The 18,639-nt window shown below is 55.3% G+C and overlaps 2 protein-coding genes across 3 annotated transcripts; one reads left to right on the top strand and one right to left on the bottom strand.

Annotated features, from left to right (window-relative positions):
* Positions 1-1,200: 1,200 nt before the first annotated feature.
* On the bottom strand, positions 1,201-16,184 carry LRRC29 (leucine rich repeat containing 29). The gene is given in 9 exon segments (XM_032424480.1): positions 1,201-1,521; positions 1,677-1,786; positions 1,789-1,830; positions 1,833-1,849; positions 1,931-2,050; positions 2,052-2,134; positions 2,342-2,485; positions 3,998-4,990; positions 16,134-16,184. Coding segments are annotated over 8 exon segments (1,527 nt in total). The 5' UTR covers positions 16,158-16,184; the 3' UTR covers positions 1,201-1,521; positions 1,677-1,682.
* An 88-nt stretch (positions 16,185-16,272) lies between these two features.
* On the top strand, positions 16,273-18,634 carry TMEM208 (transmembrane protein 208). Of its 2 annotated transcripts, none has more exons than XM_032424465.1 (6): positions 16,273-16,388; positions 17,016-17,111; positions 17,752-17,811; positions 17,890-18,026; positions 18,193-18,277; positions 18,377-18,634. In XM_032424465.1, the coding sequence occupies exons 1-6, from the start codon at positions 16,383-16,385 to the stop codon at positions 18,512-18,514; spliced, it is 522 nt and encodes a 173-aa protein (XP_032280356.1). In that variant the 5' UTR covers positions 16,273-16,382; the 3' UTR covers positions 18,515-18,634. The 2 variants fall into 2 exon arrangements, with proteins under 2 accessions (XP_032280356.1, XP_032280357.1); XM_032424466.1 differs by lacking the exon at positions 16,273-16,388 and adding an exon at positions 16,521-16,791 and having other exon boundaries at positions 18,377-18,514.
* The last annotated feature ends 5 nt before the right edge of the window (positions 18,635-18,639 follow it).

The raw sequence follows: 18,639 nt of genomic DNA on the forward strand, positions 1-18,639 counted from the left end.
TGGCAATCAGGAGCAGGGATCCCAGATGCAGTTAACTCTTCTAATACCATCAGTTCTTCCTCCCCAGTGTCTCCATTCTCTTGTCCAGGCCACCAACATCTTGGCAAGAATCTCCTGACTTCCTGCCTCCTGTCTTGCCCCTCCAGTCCTTAACACCCCAAGTGCTTTTTCAAACATGAAGCTGATCTGATTACACACATGCACACTACCCCCATCCTGCATTTTTCAGTGTCTCTGTTCGTGGGATGAGGGTCACGGTTACTTGCCTGAGCGGTAGAGCTAGATGGGTAGGAGACATGTTGTGGTTTAGGACGTCTAACAAAAGGCCTGTGGCTTGCAGAGTTCTCTGTGCTTGATCCAAGCTAGCATCCTCCCTGCGGCCCAGGGGCCCCGCCCTGCCCTCCTAGCACCAGCTCGGGCCTGTCATGTGTACCTCCCTGGTCCTTTCTCATTGCCCTCTTTCTTCCCTTCTGCCCCTTTTTCACTGCCTCGAGTCTTTCCTTGATCTCTCTGGGCTCTGTTCGTTGCTCTCCTAGGCTCCCAGTTCCAGCTGCTTGTTTCTCTATTTACGCACACCCCACACACTGGACTGTCCCTGTCTGTCGGCTAATTTGCCTCCCTGCCTGACCTGGGGGCTGGGAGAACTTCGGCACCTCTGAACCCCACATAAAGTGCAGTGCCTGGGGGGCACTCAGGCAGCCATGCTAGCTGCTCCTAGAACTGATGGGCAGATGGACAAAGAGAGTGGACAGATAGTTTCTCAGAGCTGCTGTTGAGAAGTCACTGGCACTGTTTAGGAGGTTGGACTAGGGGACCTCTAATGACCCTACCCAGAGATACTGTCCTCTTTCTTTTTTTTCCCTGAAGACAGCCTCATTGCATCCTTAATCATTGTGCTCCTAGGGCCTGGCTGGCACGTGTCTTTGCTGCAGGACATGCTTGGAGGCTCAAGCAGGGAGAGTCCTCCAGGCTTCTAGTCTCCCACCATACTGGGGAGGAAGTTAGGACTTGCTGGGGGCACCTGTGGGGCTTTGGGTCAGGTGTAAGGAAGAAATTGTCTATGTGCGTCTGGTGTTTTGTCCACATTGTCCCTGGGCTAGGCTGGGCTGCTTCAACTGAGGTCGAGGGGACGAGGGGGCCCTTTAGTCTGAGAACTTCAGACAAGGAGGTAAGATCTGGAATTTTTAATTTTGTTTGGGTTTACAACAAAGTCTGTGGCCTGGCTGCCGAAGCTCAGTGCCAGTAAGAGCCGGGAGAGCTCCTTATAGGGGATAAGGCGAGGCACAGGCCTCAGGTGGGAGAAGTGGGCAGGTCAGGAGGCACATGGTCTCCTCCGCAGCCCCAGATGCACCCCACCTGTGGGCCTGGCCTCCGGACCCAGGCCTGGCCAGGAGAGCAGGAGCCGGCATTTCCAGAGGCCTGTGGCAGCGACATATGGCTGGAAAAGGCTCCTGCTGGGCTCTAGGGCAGACTGGGGCAGGAAGCCCCCTTGGCTGCCCCGGATTAGCCCTACCCGCCGTCCTAGAAAAAGGGGTTTATAGCTTGGGGAGGGGGCTTTGGTGTATGTGGCAGAGGCGGGCAGAAGGCACTGACTCGAATCAGGTCAAGAGGCCAGGGCTGGGGACTCGGGGGTGGGGGTGGGCAACGGAGGCCGAGGCACAGGGTTGGTTACTGACCTGGCCCTAGAGTGTTACGGTCAGGTCAGCACCTCCCACGAAGCGGGACTGGACACAGGTCACCTGGGGCAGTTGGGCTTGGAAGTGCCTGACGGCCGCCATGCTGAACGAGGGCACATGGCCACATCTAACATCCAGAGCTGCTTGCATGCCGCCCGATGGTATCCAGAGTTCTGCGGGAGGCCTCCGATGAGCGCCAGCCGGCATGGGGACCCAGCCCAGCCCCTGGACCGTGGCATCATCGGACAACTCACTGCTCGGTGAGCTGCCCGCAGCTGGCCAGGTTGAGGTGCTGCAGCCTGGGCCAGGAGCTGGCCGCCTGGGCCCAGCCCTCGTCACTGAGGAGACTGCAGTGACTCGGCACCAAGCGCTCTGTGAGTGCTGGCCACCAGGCCCTGGTCTGTGAGTGCTGGCAACAGGCTCAGCGACAGCTGCCTCAGCTCAGGGAACTGGAGCACCTGCAAGGACCGGGCTGAGGAGTTGGGGTGGGGGGGTAGGGTGCTGGAGCCCAGGGCCCTTCCAGGCTCTCCCACCCGCAGCTGGAGGAATGGCCATAAGTAGCAGGAGCCAAAGGGCATGGAACATCTTCCACGCAAAAAGCGGGTTGGCCTGGGCCTGACGCCGGTGCCAGGCTCCTCAGCCTATCCACACCCCCGGCCCCACACCTTGGCCGAACTGGCGTCAGTTAGTTTGCTGCAGGCTGTGAGGTCCAACTCCCGCAGGGCCCGCAGCATGAGCAGGGAAGGGCCCTGTGGATGGGGAGAAGGGTCCTTGGGGCCTGAGGCCTGATGCTCCAGCTCCTGATGTAGCTGTGGGAAGAAGCTCCTGCTTCTCAGGTTCCTCCTGAGTTTGGCCCTCGAATATTCCTAGAGAGAGACACTTAGGAGGGGCAGGAGGGCAGCTGAGCCCAGGGACCACCCTCCCCCCTTCCATGACCTGCACCTGGGGCTCATGCATCGGCTCCTCACTTGGTTCCCCCAGCCCCAGAAGCCCCCAGTCTTGGAGCTCCTTGCACCAGGCCATACGCAGGACTGAGAGGTGAGTGAGGTAGGCGCAGATGGCCTGCAGGGTCCTGTTGGTGAGGGCCACACAGGAGGATAAGTCTAGCACCCTGAGGCTCAGGCCCAGCACTGGGATCAGGGAGAACACTGAGGCATCCTAGGAGGGAAGTGGAGAAGGGAGAGAGCAATGGGCAGGTGGCTTGTGCAGGGGTCCCCAGGAAGGTTCTGCCAAGGTTCCAGCCCCACAGGTGACAGGAGGGAGCCACCAGATGGTCCACGGAGGGAAGCAACAATGTCCCTGTGCTGGTAAAAGGTAGGGGTGGGACACCAGGAGGAGTTTGCTGGGGGACTAAGGCCTAGATTGACCACGGCGGGAAGGATGCAGGTGCAAGTTTCTAAAGTATCTGTCCTGCTAGTGCTCCCAGACCCTGCTGAAGGTGTGGGCGGAGGCAGCCTTCTGACCATAGCCTATTGGATCATCAGTGGACATCTGACCCTAGCTGAGCCAATCAGGTATGCTTCCTCTAGAATTTGAAGCAGAACTGGGAGGTCACCATTGGGGTAGGGCTGCCACCTGCCAGGAGCAGGAGCTAAGGCAGAGTAGAGGAAGCTGGTTTATAAAGAGGTTTATGAGAGACACAAGAACACGAGCCCCGGGCCCCGGACTCCGGGGAGAGCAGCTAAGAGACACATTGTGCTATTGGGAAGATGGAGTGGGGAGCAGGGCAAGGAAAGCGCCTGTGGAGGAGACTGAGAGACGGTTTTCAGGTTGGGAATGCCCGGGGCACATTGAGAGGTTGAAGGAATAACCCACTAAAGAGGGAGAGACTGTCATTGCCAAGTTAGGGACGCCACCCAGAGGGACAGGGCTGAGCCCTATTGAAGGGACTGGCTGCAGCCGAGAAATGACCATGACTCCCACATCACATTACCTTTGTCAGACCCTGTCGAGCAACCTCCTTGTGTAGTCTCAGTATCCATTCTCTGCAGACCCTCCCTCTCATCTTCCCTGCCTCCAGAACACCTGCCATTAGTGCCCCTACCCAGCCCACCTAGGGGGCACAGAGCACTTGGTATATGAGGTGTGGGCTGGGCCGGTCTGGTCTCTTGGGCCTCCCTCTAGCTGGGCCCACAGTAGGGGCCAAGGGGAGGAGTGCTGGCAGGAGCACTGTATTTCCAGGCTCCTTTCCCCTTGTGTCCTCAGTTCACTTCTCCCTGCTGTTCCTTGGACACCGACACTGGGCAGGGCCTCTCTGCCGCCACGGGTGCAGCACCCCCAGCCCCAGCCCTGGAGAGGAAGGAAGGGGATGGTGTGCTCACCTTGAGTGAGGAGCAGTAGGCCAGGCTGAGGGAGGCCAAGGGGGCTGGAGCTCTGTGCCCCGAACCCAGGGCCTGGGCCAGGCCCCGCCCGCTCACCAGGCAGCACTCTGCCAGGTCCAGGCTGTGCAGCTCCCCCAAGCCCCCCAGGGCTGTGCATCCTGCGTCCGTCAGCCGCTGCAGCTTCCTCAGGCGGAGACACTGCAGGTGCCCCAGGTCCCGGCTGATGGCCAGGAGTGCTCCGTCGGCCAGTTCTGAGCAGCCGCTGAGGTCCAGGGAGGTCAGGCCCGATTGCAGACGGCAAAGGGCGGCCACAGCCTCTGTGGAGAGGTCCTGGCAGCCGTGCAGGCTCAGCTCCTGCAGCTGCAGCCCGGCCACCTGACCCAGGGCCTTCAGGGCCTCGGGGAGCAAGCCAGTGCCACTCAGGTCCAGGGCGTGCAGCCTATCAGCCCTTTCCTTCACGAATTGCAGCAGGTTGTGGAAGGAGAGTTGGGAGGGGGAGGAGTCTTGGGGGCCAAGGGAGCCCCGGGCTGGGCCTAGTTCAAAAGTGAGGTGACAGTAGGCCAAGGAGAGGCGCTCCAGGTCGGGGGCACAGCTGCTGAGCCGGTTGAAACTGAGGTCGGTCAGGTCCCGCAGGCCAGCCAAGTGGAGCTCACAGAGGCCACGCAGCACCTGCCGGACCCGCTGTGCTGTCTCGGGCTGGGCTAGCAGCGTGCCGCCTGCGAAGAGGCTGTTGCAGCCACTGAGGTCAAGGATACGCAGGGCCGGGCAGCCCAGGATCAAGGCCACAAAGGAGGCCTGCGTGGGGCTGCCCCCACTGAGGCACAAGCTCTGCGGTTTCGGGCCCAGGTGGTAGGCAACAGGCTCCAGCACCTGGTGCGAAGCTGGCGAGCCATCCAGGTTGGTCAGGCTGATGCAGGTGATGCCCCTGAGGCCCAGGCTCTTGATGGCCGGGAGCGAGGCGGAGGACACAGGGATGCTGTACTGCACGTTTGTCTAAGGGGCAGCAGCAGGACTGGGCTCAGCCCTCTGGCTTCAGAGGCGGTTGGCCGTCATGTCTGGTGGCCAGTCACTGGCAGGTCAGGGAAGGGCCCTGTCCCGATGGGGACCCACTGTGGTGTGTGGTGTCCTGTGTGGTTGAGGGGGTGCTGGTGGGAAGTGGGAGGTGGGAGGACAAGTCACTCTGGGGCTCAAAGGGGATGACCGTGAGGGGAGGGCAGGAAGGTTAGCAATGGATGGGACTGGATGCCTATGGAGGGGCGGGGACAGGGTGGGGGGAGCTGGCCTGCTGGGCACAGGGGGCTGAGGTGGCCTGGAGGAGAGCCAGCGAAGCCCCCAGGGGGCAGAAGGACTAAGTATGCTGGATCCCAAACTTTGGGGCTTTCAGAAGGTGGCCCTGAGACCCATGGACTCAGCTCCTGCTCCAGGGAGTCAGAGCTCAGCATTAGCTAAGCAATCAGCCTCCCCCACTTTTTCAAGAGAATATAAATAGCCCTCAGAACAGCTGAAGGCTGTAAAAAGCGAAGCAGTTGTCACTCACCACCACCATGGGTGGTCCAGGTGCCAGAGGTCTAGGGCGGGCAGTGAGGCCTAGGTCCCCTGGCGGCCTCCGTAGCTCAGCCACTTGAGTGTTTACAAAAGGGTGTTTTGTGTGTGTGTGTGTGTGTGTGTGTGTGTGTGTGTGTGTGTACCCCAATGCATGTGGGCCCTGCAGGCTCCAGAGTTCAAGATGTGCTTGTGATCTTCAGGGCTCATCTCCGGGGGGGTCTGTCTTGTCTGTCCAGGTAAGGAAGAAGAGGCCTCCCATTTCTGTGGGCAGAACTCTGCTAAGAGAATGAATCTTGAGGTGCCAAGAGTGTGGGGCTGGCCCCGCTGTAGGGCAACAGGGGAACGAGAGTGGGGGGTCCATGACTGGTGTGGGATGGAGCCTGGAGGTGAGCCCAGGGCTAGATTGGTGGGGGGACAGCCTGGCTTGTCTAGGAGTTTGGGGAGCCCCCGTTTTCATAGAAGCGTCCCTGATTTTGTGCCAAAGGGAAGTTATATCAGGTGTGGGGGAGGGAGAGGAAGGCTTGGCTTCTTCTCTACCCCTGATGGATGGCCAGGCTGCAGGCAAGCAGTACCCAAAGGCTCTTGTTTTAATATATCAACATGATCCTGATGCAGGAAAGCAAGCCCTCTAAAAAACCTGTCCTGTCAGTTACTGCAAGAACAAGCTGACGTCCCCTGCTTCTGCCCCACAGATCATCATCAAAAGGAATTCAGAAAAGTAGGAATGACACATAAGATGCACTCCGGCAAGATACTTATCAACAGGATTCTCCCAGGAAGACACATGAAACCCATTCCTGGGTGGAGAAACCAGGCTGACTTCTGCCACAGAGAGAAGCAGCTCCCTATGGCTGTCATCATGGGAAGGAGTGTGTGGTAAGAAATGGGGGCCAGCTCCTGACCGCTTCCACAGGAATCAGGGGTCAATTCCCATTCCCGGGATGTGGTCCTTGTGGATGAGAGGAGCACTTCCCGCAGCTCCCCCTCGTGGACACTGGGAGGCAGTGGGGTGGTGGGAACCCTAAGGGCTTGGCTCCCTCTCTCAGATTTAAGGAGGGGGGAAGATCCCAGTGGGTGGGGAAGGTGATTCAAGGTGATGAAAAGATCAGAGAGGAAAAGTTTTAGAAAGGAAGGCTAAAGCAGACCTCCAGCCGTTTCCAGGCCCTGCTGACAGGGGCCAATCTGAGGATGGAGAGTGAGCTGTGGCTACAAGTGCAGAGCAGGGCCCGTTGCTGACGCAGGACCACCCCTGCCATCATGTCATGGCCGCCCCCCCCCCCCCCGAGGCTCCAGCAGCCACAGTCCTTCTTTTCCTTCCTTCCTGAGCCTTGGGGGCCAGGAAATGTTCTCATGTTCTCCCCTTCTCCCACTGCCTCCCTATGAACAAGGTAGATGAACAGCTGTGTGTGTGTTGGGGGCAGGGACACTGGCAGTCAGCCTAGAGTCCAAGTCCAGGGCCGACTGGCAGCAGGAAAACCCACCAAACACAGGGGCAGGGCCTGGTCTGAAGGACTTCCAGCAGCTATTGGGAGATGTGTGAGAGTGTGTGTGTGTTGAGATTTGAGACTGCCTCCCTGCTCCCCACTGTTTTTCTTGATGGGGAGGGGGTAGCCTCTAAGCCATCACCCAGGTGGTCTGCCCTGGACTCAGAGTGCAGCACCCAGGCGCAGCCCTTTAGGGATACTGGTCATCCGTGAGGAGCAGAGCAGCAAGCAGAAGAAGCAGGCTCCTGGGTTATGGTTTTTGGCCCCAGTGTAGGAGGGTCCCCCTCCCTAGGCCCTAGGAAGATGCTTCTGGAGGTCCAAAGGAGGACTGCAAGGGTATCTGCTCTAGCTTCAGCTGTCCCATCCACAGAGGAGCCAACCAGCCCCCATCTCCTCCTTTTCCAATGCTGGCCTCTTAGGAGTAAATGCCAAGTCATTTGGGAAGTACCCCAAATCTGCTAAAAGGGACACATATCCCTTGACTGTGAGAGGCCAGGATTCCATTGTACCTCATGAAGCCCTGCGCTGAGACTGCAGGCTTGGGTGCCAGCTTGCAAAGCACGTGATGGAGAAATGGCTCTCCTTGTCTGCTGGCACAGGAATCCAAAGCTAACATGCCTGTTCTCCAGAAGAAAATACCTGCGCTGACACCCAGGGGCTTTGGTCTCTAGAGAGGAGTTAGACCTCGGGGGTCATTTCCAGAGGCTCCTCTGGGCCTTTATAAATACCCCAGCAGGAGAAGGCATGGAGGGCAGAAGCTGAGCTTCTTCACGGTGACCAGCCCAGTGGCAACCAGGGCTCTCCCCGAAATGGGCAGAGCCTGGGTATGTGTGTGTGTGGGGGGGGTTTCTGCCTTTGTCTACCTTCTTATTTGAGAAAAGATAGGATTAAGTGGGAGCAAGTCAGGGGGAATAAGAAGTCACCGATCCAGCATCCCAGGCTGGCCTGGTGAGGCATAAACCCCAGCCACGAGCCAGAATCTTCGGTAGCGCCTACTAGCAAGGGGCACGACTTCCTTATCAACCTGCCCACGTCGGGGCCCTGGGAGATGGTTCCTGCTAATAAATGCTGCAAACTGCTCTCTGGGACATGGTGGGGATGGGACGCCAGCAGAGCCCCTGATGCCATGTACCTGTGGCGTGGCCTTCGAGGGCTCCCGGCCCAGGTGGGGCCGAGCTCTGCAGAGACACCAAACAGGTCTTTGTCAGCGTCCTATCTGGAGCTCGCAGCTGGAGCAGCCCCGGTGCTAAAACGGTGGACTCTAGATCTCAAACTCTGACCGTGGCCTCCTTCTCACTCTCACCCCGTGCCAATCTACTCCTGACTGCCCACTTCGCTTCTCTCCTCTCCTTCTTGGCTGGACTCCAGGAACCTCTCTGCTGATCGCCTCTCCCTAGGGTCCTGTGGCCCTGGCCCTGGCACGCTGCTGTGCCCATTCTTCTTGCCCTGCCAGGGATGATGAGGGCGCTGTGCTGAGGCTACAGAATTCCGCCTATGGAAGTCGCAGTCTCCCCTCTTGCCTCCCCCATTGCCCCCCTGCTCCCCTGGCTCTCTTCTCATCGCCCTCAAGGGTTCTCTCCAAGCCTACCATTCTCTCCAGTCCCTGACGCAAGTGCAGCAGCCTCCCCTTACTCCGACCTCAGAGACGACCTGTTCTGTTTCAAAAAGAAGCCACAGCCGTCGGTGGGAAGGCCCTCCCTTTGCTGTGTTCAGTCCACCAGCCAGCTCCTGGCAGGACCCATCCTAACCTCCTTCCCTCTCCTCCTCCTAATCCCCTTCTCTCAACTACTGGGCCTGCCCCCACCTTCTCCCATAGGAACCCGCAGTCCCTGCCTTCCCACAGCTCCTTCCCCAGTTTACAAATACCTCAGAGTCATAACTTAACAAAAGGCCTCCCTTGATCCTGCCCCCCCCACCACCACCACTCCTGCTTCTCCCCTTTCCTCTGCGCTCAGGCTTCTTGGAAGCACGTAGGCACGCCCATACGGTGCTAGCCGCCTTATTAGACCTCTTGCCTCACCCACTCACCCCTCCATCACTGCCCCCACAGAATCTCTCATTCCTGGCAACTGCTCCCCTCCAGCAAGGCCATCAACATCTGGGGCTCCTCTGCAGACCTCCCACAAGTGTCCTTTCTGCCATGCCACCTGCTGTGGGTGGCCAGTCTCCCCCTGCTTCCTCCCACTGGGGGTTCTGTGCTTCTGCCTGCCTGCTCTCCTCCTACCTTCTAGCCTGCTCCCCATCAACCTCTTTTGGGGCCACCAAAGAAGAGAGAGACCCAGTCCATAGAGGAGTGAGTTCCTCAACTGTATGTTCCACCCCATCACACACACACACACACACACACACACACACACTCTCTCTCTCTCTCTCTCTCTCTCTCTCTCTCTCCCTGTTGCCCTCATGTGCACCCTGGCAGATTGCACTTCATCTCATTCCAAATGCTTTATTTGCAGTCCACATCTTTTTCCAGAACGCAGACCCTGGGAACCAGTTACCTGAGGGACCTCGCCAGATACATGGATGCAACATACTTACATCTGAATTCACTGTCTTACCCCAACACTGGGCCTTCTCTTAAACTCTCAGTGCCCTCTACCAAGTCACCCAAGTCAGAGATCTGGGAGCCATTCTAGACCCCTCCCTCACTCCCCACATCCAGTGACCAAAGTCCCTTGCATCTCATGTCCCTGACACACTGCAGCATGTCCCTCCGCTCCCGCCTCACTGCTCCTAGCCTAGTTCAGGTGCCCGTACTGTCTCTCAGAAATACATCACAGCAGTTTCCTCCTTATGGGGGTTCCGGCCCCCGGTCTTTCTGGCTCCTATCCAGCCTTGGTACTGTCACCAGGTGATCCTTACAAAAGGCAAACTGACCATGCTCTTTGGACCCCTCGATGGTTCTCCACTCCATGGGATGGAGCAGAGCTTCCGGGCCAGCCCTTCTTCAGCCCAGCTTTCCCATGCCCGCCCTCCTTCCTCCCCGGCCCTGGCTCTGGGCATGGCAACTTCTGATGGTTGTCTCATGCTGCCATGCCTCCGCTTGGCTGCTTTTTCTCTTTGGTCACAGTGCTGGGGCGGCGGAGGGCAGGCGGGCTGTCTCACCCCTCACCTACTCCCATTATTTAGCAAATATTACTCTTCTGTCTAGGCCCAGCGCAAGCAACCCCTTCTCCATGAAGTCTTTTCTGAATCTTCTCTGCATCCCCCACACAAGACTCCCGGTGCAGCACCCCTACTCACTCCTTTTAGCTTATGCTTATCTACCTCTCACTACCAACTGTCAAGTGCTGGGCCTCCCCCGGCCCTGCAGCCCCAGTGCCCAGCACAGGGCTAGGCAGACAGACAACATCCCTATCTGAGTGAGCGAGGCCTCTCTGAGCAGCTCTGGTAACCTTCCCACTGCCTTCTGCCTGTGAATAGCGCAAGCCTCTGTGCCGAGGCCCTGGCCTCTACCTCTCTTCTCACTCCCCTAAGACAACGTGGCCTCCAAATTCACCCAGCAAAGAGGCCACTGGCCTCAGAGGAACTTCCTCAGCAAACCGTTCCACATTGCCACCCGCTCCCCTCCACGTCCTGAGCAGGAGAGGTGACATCCACTCCACCCTCTCCAAGGCCACGCCTTGTATCACCTCAGGCCGCATCCGCCATTTCCGCCATTTCTCCTGTCTCTGCTTCCTGCATTCACATTCACCCACTCCTCTCTGACTCTCCTCAGCATATGAACACACTTGAAATTTCTCCCAATGAAAATCCTTTGTCGAGTCCCCTTCAACCTCTCATTATTGCCCTATTTATTTCCTTCCTCTCGTGGGGAAATAGGTCACTCTCTACAAGGCCCTTCTTATCTCATTCACTCTTCCACCCACCTGGCTTTTCCCCTCAGATGCCAAATGTTGCTGAAGTCACTGGGGACCTCCCTGGACATCAGACATCATGGGCACTACCTGTTCTTTATTTTCTGGACTCTTCATGGGATTTGACACTGTTAGTCATCCAGTCAGCACTGTAAATGCTCTCCACTTCTGATCCTCGGGACCTTCTCTGTAGGTGCTTCCTCCTCTCCATGCCCTTGGACTGGGGTACTCCCCTGGGGCATTCTGTGGCCTGCTGTTCCTAGGGCTCTTCATGTGCTGCCTGGGGGATGTTACTTGGATCCATGGTTTTAACCTCCACCCATTCTTGAATGATACCCAACTCTGTATTTATTACCAAGACACTTCTCTTGAATTCCTCACTCAGAAATCAAACAACCAACTGCATCTCACCATCTAGAAGCCGCACGCTTCAAATTTCAACAAGTCCAAATCAAATTTCTATAGACACTAAGCTCAATGACACTGGATAGATAACATGACAGTAGACCCTACTTATATATACACATTTAATATGTGACAAAGGAGGAGTCCAATGCAGCAGGGAAGGGAAAGATTATATATAAGTGGTATTAGGGCTATTTGAAAACTAATCAATTTAGCTTCTTACCTGCAAGAATAGATTAAAATAAATTTCACCAATTAAAAAAATTACTATAAAAATTTAAGCCATAAAACAGAAGAAACGATTTTGTTGTGAACCTAAAGCCTCTCTGAAAAAATGAGTCTAGTGAAAAAAAAAACAGAAGAGAAATATGAGTGTACATCAAATTACTGAAGAGGCAAGGGGTCTCTAAGTTTAAAAAGCAGTGGAAGAAATAAGAAAGCAAAAGATGTTCAGAATCAACAACATAGAAATTTAACCTCTGTGTCTCAGAAATAAGCACATATCTACAAATCAAATACAAAGGCAAATATATTAGGAATATATTTCAATAAATATGTAAAAGATCCATCTCTTTAATGTATAAAAGGTTCATACAAACGGATAAGAAAAATACTAAGATACCAATGGTTAAATGGATAAAGAACAGAAACAAGAGAGGGAAATATAAATGGTCAGCTAATGAGAAAACTGTTTAGCCTCAGTAGTGATCAAAGAAGTCAGAATGAAAACAAGGAGCTGTCACCGCTTGCCTTTCAAACTGTTGCAGAAGTCTGCATTCACCTCCAAGCTGGGCTGTTTGCCCACACCCCGACTCACCCTCTCCAGTCTCCTCGGCACTGGAGTTCTAAGACACATCACACCACGTCATTCCCCTGCCTTAACATTCCTGTCCAGGCTCCGTGATGGTAATCAGGATGGAGCCCTGGCACCAGTGCCAGCTTGTGGTCTGAGCCCCCTCTAGCCTCATCTCCCACCCCTCCTACACACATCTCAGTTCTAGCCAGAGAGAACTTGGGTGGCCGTTTACAGAGCCATTTCACACCTTGGTGCCTCTACCTGTCCTACCACCGGTCCTGGAAGACCAACCTTCCGCCTCATCCTGTTCCGTCAGGAAGCCTTCCCTCATGCTGCTGGTCTCCTCTGGACGTCCTTCTTCCTGTTCTTGTTGCACCCTTCATTCGAGTGTCACAGCACCAAGCACACGACATCACCATCACTCATGTACTTGTCTTTCTCCTTCACTGCACTGTGAGCTCCTTGGGGCAGGGGACTCTATCTTACTCATCTGTAAAGTCCCAGCACTGTACCCACAGTCAAGTGTGTATGAATGTAACGTATGTATATGTATGCATGGATGAATGGACGATGTGGAAGCAGGGCCATGAGCAAACTGGAGTGAGAGACGGCTGAGAATGGGCCAGGTGAGGGTGGCCACCTTACCTCCCGAAGGGCATTCTGGGCTGCACAGTACCAAGCCCGACTCACGAGGGAGGCCTCTTTCTGATCGGACAGAGGCAGGAAGCTCAGAATATATGTGAGCATCTGAGGGAAAAAGACAGGGCATTGGGAACTATTAGAGCTGGGGGCCTTTGGTACCTTCTGCAGCTGATAGTGCGGTCAGTCTGAGGGGACTGGAACACTGGCTTCTAGTTCATCTTGAATCCTAAGCTTCATGGGGTCTTCACTTCCCCTCTCCAGCCCCCAGGCATCTTTACTCTGAACAAACCATTCCTGAGCCTCGCCTGGATGCAGGTTTGTACTGACTGATAAAAAGCAAACTTCCCGCTCAGTTTGGTAAAAAGAGCCTGGGCATTAGGACCAGATAAACCAAGTTCAAATCCTTACTCTATCAACTGGCCTCTCCGAGCCTTGTTTTTCTAATCTGTAAAATGGCAATGGTAGTGAGGTTTAAATGGGTTGTGCTGAGAATTTAATAACGTAGTAAAGTGTCGGGGTGCCTGGGTGGCTCAGTCGGTTAAGCGTCTGCCTTCGGCTCAGGTCATGATCTCAGGGTCCTGGAACCGAGTCCTGCATTGGGCTCCTTGCTCAGTGGGGAGTCTGCTTCCCCCTGCTCTCGCTCTTTCTCTCTCCCTCTCAAATAAATAAAATCTTTTAAAAACAAAAACAAAAACGTAGTATAAGACCTAGGACAGCAAATCAGGTGTCCTCCTCTGATCTTCGGAAACCACACCCCTTCCTCCTTCCCTCACAGGTCAGGCTCTGGGTCCTCCCTCTTTCCCCATTTTCTCCACTGTCAACTCGCCTTCTCAGCTGGCTGTTAAGATATGATCCCAGCAGGACCCAGCCCAGGTGCTCAGGCCCTCGCTCCACCTATGCTCTAGGAGTCTGGGGGTCATGAGGTTGGAGGCCCTATAGAGGACTGGGGAGGGAGTCACTGGTGAGGCCAAGAATGATCTAATATTAACTATTCTTTTCTTCTGAAATCTTCTCTCTTGGACTCTTGTAACACTGTGTTTTCTAGGGCTCCACTCTCCAACTCCAACTGCCCCGTTTCTGGATTCTTCTGTGGCTCCCATGGCTCAGACTTGGGTCTTTCAATCTGTTTCCTTCCTAGGATAGTAAATTCATTTGCATGGCTTCAACAGTTACCTCTACAGCAATAAGCAACAATTCAATATCCGCATATTGTCTCATCATTCATGTGCTAGTCTGGTGTTGCCAATCGTCCACAGGATCCATTATCTAAATGTCTTACTATCACCTTCATCTCAACCAAAATTCATATTCTCAGTCCAAAGCATCCCTTCCTCCCAACTTTCCAGCACCTGAGCTTCAATGCCAATAGTGCATCTCACCTGAAGATCCTGATAATACTTTGTACTCTTCATGCTCTTCTGTCCCTTGCTGTCAGATACAGGTGTACGGCACAGGCTTAGGCCAGGGTAACTAAGACTCATGCAGATCTCAGCTCTACTACTTCCAAGCTGTGTGACCTATGTGACCTCAGGCAAGGTAACTGACCTCTCTGAGCTTCAGTTTCCATACTATATATAATAGTTACGATGTGCTTGATACCTAGTAGATGTTCCATAAATGGTTGCTGGATTGCTGTTACTAATATTTCTACCTTTGAAATTTTAGCACCTCAGTAGCCCAGACCTTTATCACCCCAGACCTGGATTCTTTCTACAATCTCCCACCTGACCTCCTTGCCTCCAGGCTCAGCCTTGCTAGTCATTTTGCACACTGTAACAAGGTTAGTTTCCTTAAAAAACAGCTTTTAGTCTTAGCACATCCCTGATGAAAACCTTCAGGGTACCTCAGTACCCTCAGGACGAAATCTCTTCTCTTGGGTCAGCAAGACCCTAAGCAAGATCCTGCCAGGCCCTATGCCTGACGGGACCCCTGATCCCAGAGCTTCCTCAGTTCAGTCTTCCCACGTCCTACAACCATACCATGTCTATTACCTTTTGCCTATGTAGGCCTTTTTCCAGGAATGCCCTTTCTTAACCTTGACCTCACCAGCCCATTCTAACCTCTTCTTCCTTTCTTTGATCCCTAGCACACAAAAGGTACTCAGCCAATACTTACTGGTTTGAATTAAAGATGGACAGTGCTCTATCTCTATTTTCATCAAAGCCCTCTACCTCAATTTTCACCAAAGGATTGCTCAGGGAAGGAGTGGGGAAGATAAAACAGATCATTACTGAGAGGCCTGGGGAGAGCCGCCTTCGGGGCCGGAAAGCTAGACAGGGGGAAGAGAACACTGATGGGATTGGGACTGACTAAGCCCCCACCCTGTGGGAGGCAGGGAAGCCTGTCTGAGCCAAGTTAAGACAGTGGCCATCCTGTATTCTGGGGCTCGGCTACCAACCGAAACAATAAACCTGTCCTCACTGAGGAGAGGGAGCATGATTCTTTGAGCTGAGAAGGGGGTGGCTTTTCTAGGTGGAAGAGGAGGCAATGGTAAGGATGGAGTCACCATCCATGAACCCCATCCTAAGGGGCTACAACTGAGATATGACTGGTCATTCCTGGGATTTATGTAGTAGACATCCTCTGGGGCCTAGGAGATAAAGGATGCATGGTAGGGGGCTAAAGGGGGTGGGAGCTGCCCTATTCTTGCTAAGGGGAAGGAGCACCTTCCAGGGCCAATGAGGAAAGGGTGGCTTGTCTCCCGTGGGCAGCGGGAGGAAGCTGCCAACTCTCAAGGCAAAAGGGACGGAGAGGCCATCCCAAGAGGCCACTGGGAACAAAATCTGTTCTCTCTCTCCGGCCAGTGGCGGGAGAGTGGTCTTGTTCCAGGCTAAGGAAAAGGAGCAAACATCCCATGGGGTGAAGGAGGTAGGGACAGCCATCACTAGGGACCGAGGGAGTGGGAACAGACCTGTCCTGGGTGAAGTAATCCAGCGACTGTGGCCGGAGTTGATGGGAGGGGCAATCTGTCTCCCACCGCCAGGGGAAGGGGGCAGCCGTCTTTCGGGGCAGAGGGAATGGAGTGATCATCTCAAGGGGCCAAGGAGGATAAGATCGATTACCCTTCGGGGACGAGGGGATGGAACGGTCATCTTCCAGAACTGAGGGGGAGGGGCGGCCATCGCTAGAGAAGGGAATAGGCAGAGACCCTGTCCTCGCTGAGGTGACAGGGCAGCCATCTCCTGGGGCCGACGGGGCAGGAGAGGACGGTTCCCCCAAGCTAAGGGTACGGGGTGGCCCAAAGGCAGGGCTGTTACCCATAGCCTGCAGGTCCTGGGATCTCTCGGGCAGGTCGTTTCCGCCAGGCGGGGGGAGCCTGGCGAGCTGTCTGACAGCCCCTCCCCCCAGTCCGGGACCCCGGGGGCGGAGCCTGTCCCAAGCCAGGCCTGAGGGCGGCCTCCTCTCACCTCCAGGGGCAGCGACTCCGCCATCGCATCCCCGCCGCCTCCGCCCCCGTGCAAGGCCTTCTGGGAAGTGTAGTCCTACCGACTGGGGGGGGGGAGGGCCTTGGGAGGGAAGTGGACCCCCCCCACTTCCGTCACAGTTGTGACGATTTGGGTCTGCACCGGAAGTGCCTCTGCTGCCGATGTGGTACCTACTGACCGCGGTTTCGGTCGCTCTCCCTTGTTTTCCTTGCTGGGTGTTTGCGTCGCGCCATGGCGGTAAGGAGGGCGAGTAGGGCGGGGTTCGCAACGGCAGAGGATTCCCGGGGCCGGGAGACTGGAAACAGAGGAAGGATATCAAAGGAAGCGGTCCGCCAGAGGGGGGCGCCATGCAGTGGCCAGACCCTACTAGAGCTAGCGCGGGGGAATGGAGCGGCGCACCGCCATACCAGAAGTGGTGCGGGAGGGGAGTGGGCGTCAGTACCAGACTGTACCAGACCTGGTCGGAGACCTTAGGGGCCTGAAAGGGGTGGGCGTCAGCCGAGATCTGGACTACTCCAGCAGAGGCCGGAGGCGCGCACCATTCAGCGCCACTCAGGAGTCCCCCTTGAAGGGGTAGTCAGCCCAAAGCTGGACCTTACCAGGGGAGCCAGGAGATAGCCTAGTGTTGGATTGTTCCAGGGTGAGCAGGAGGCGATCATCGGTAGGGGTGTTGCACAGATGGTGTCAGCCCTAAGCAGGATGGACGGGAGGAGGGGTGGGCATCCCAAGGATTGTGCTTGATTTGAGTACGTGGGGATCTGGCTCAGGTGCAGGTGTAATTCTGTACCTGACCAGACTTGGGGGGAGGGTAAGGAGGACCCTGGCTGAGGAGGGCTCTGACAGCATCTTACCATTCCTCTGCAGCCCAAGGGCAAAGTGGGCACGAGAGGGAAGAAGCAGATATTTGAAGAGAACAGAGAGACTCTGAAGTTCTATCTGCGGATCATACTGGGGGCCAATGTAAGTACCTACCTCCTTGCTTCTGTGCCCACCCGAGATCCCACAGTCAGCTCTGGTGGGGGTGGGGGTGGGTGGGCGTGGTGGTATGTGACAGTCATGTGTAGTTTTCCAGAAGAAAACTACAATTAAAAAGAAATGAGGGGCACCTGGGTGGCTCAGTGTTTGCCTTTGGCTCGGGTCATGATCCCAGGGTCCTTCCCTGCACCACGGGAAGCGTGCTTCTTCCTCTCCCACTCCCCCTGCTTCTGTTCCCTCTCTCGCTGTGTCTCTGTCAAATAAATAAAATCTTTTAAAAAAATTCTTAAAAATTAAAAAAAAAAAATGAGAATGGATCCTGGCCCCCCAAAAGTGCTGAGTAGTCAAAACAAAACAACCAAAAATGAAAGGAGGGTTTGAGTCTCAGATGGACTTGAGCCCATCCTTCCCATCACAGATACACAGGACCTTCTTTCCTGGGCTGACACGTCAGAGGGGAGTCTAGGGACTCAGGGACTCAGGGAACAGACCCCTTTCTCCCACCAACCCTATGAGAAACAGCCTGTCTCTTTCCACCAGCTGGCCTAACTTTTGGTCAGAGTCAAGGAAGGCCTGTGGTTTAGGGTAGCTTTTGATCCCAGCCTGATCATGTATCTGTTTACAGGCCATTTACTGTCTTGTGACCTTGGTGTTCTTCTACTCATCTGCCTCATTTTGGGCCTGGGTAAGTGTCCCCTATCCTGGGAAGTGGATAAGCATATAGGATTACTGGCTGGCCTTTGATACCATTCTTATTCTGCAGATGGCCCTGGCCTTTAGTCTGGCAGTATATGGGGCCAGCTACCACTCTATGAGCTCGATGGCACGGGCAGCCTTTTCTGAGGATGGGGCCCTGATGGATGGTGGAATGGACCTCAACATGGAGCAGGGCATGGCAGAGTGAGTGTCCCCCGCTGCCAGCCCAGGTGAGCGGCCCCGGGGCTGGGGTGTTGGGGCCCAGATAGCCCAAGACCCACAACTGCCCGCAACTTAAAGAGGGTAGAAGGGAGATGAACTGGGGCCCATCTACTATTTTTGGCCCTTGCAGCCTCCCTTCTATCCACAGGCACCTTAAGGATGTGATCCTACTGACAGCCATCGTGCAGGTGCTCAGCTGCTTCTCCCTCTACATCTGGTCCTTCTGGCTTCTGGTGCGTGGACTGTAGGGCTCCCAAGAAGGGGCTAGAGCATTTAACCCTTCTCTTCTTTCATTTCCTGCACCTGGCTTCAAGTTACCTTTTTTGTCCTAGGCTCCGGGCCGGGCCCTTTACCTCCTCTGGGTGAATGTGCTGGGCCCTTGGTTCACAGCCGACGGTGGCACCCCGGCACCAGAGCACAATGAGAAACGGCAGCGCCGACAGGAGCGGCGGCAGATGAAGCGGTTATAGCCCCTGACGTTTGGGTCACAGGCTGCATGGTCCCATGCCAGGAGCAGGGAGGGCCTGCCTAGTCCAGGGCCCAAAAGCAGTCTAAGGTATAGGATTGTTGAATAAATGGCTCAGAATGTGGCTAA

This window comes from Phoca vitulina, unplaced genomic scaffold (assembly GCF_004348235.1).
Source record: "Phoca vitulina isolate PV1807 unplaced genomic scaffold, GSC_HSeal_1.0 scaffold30, whole genome shotgun sequence".
In the NCBI taxonomy this organism is placed as follows: Eukaryota; Metazoa; Chordata; class Mammalia; order Carnivora; family Phocidae; genus Phoca; species Phoca vitulina.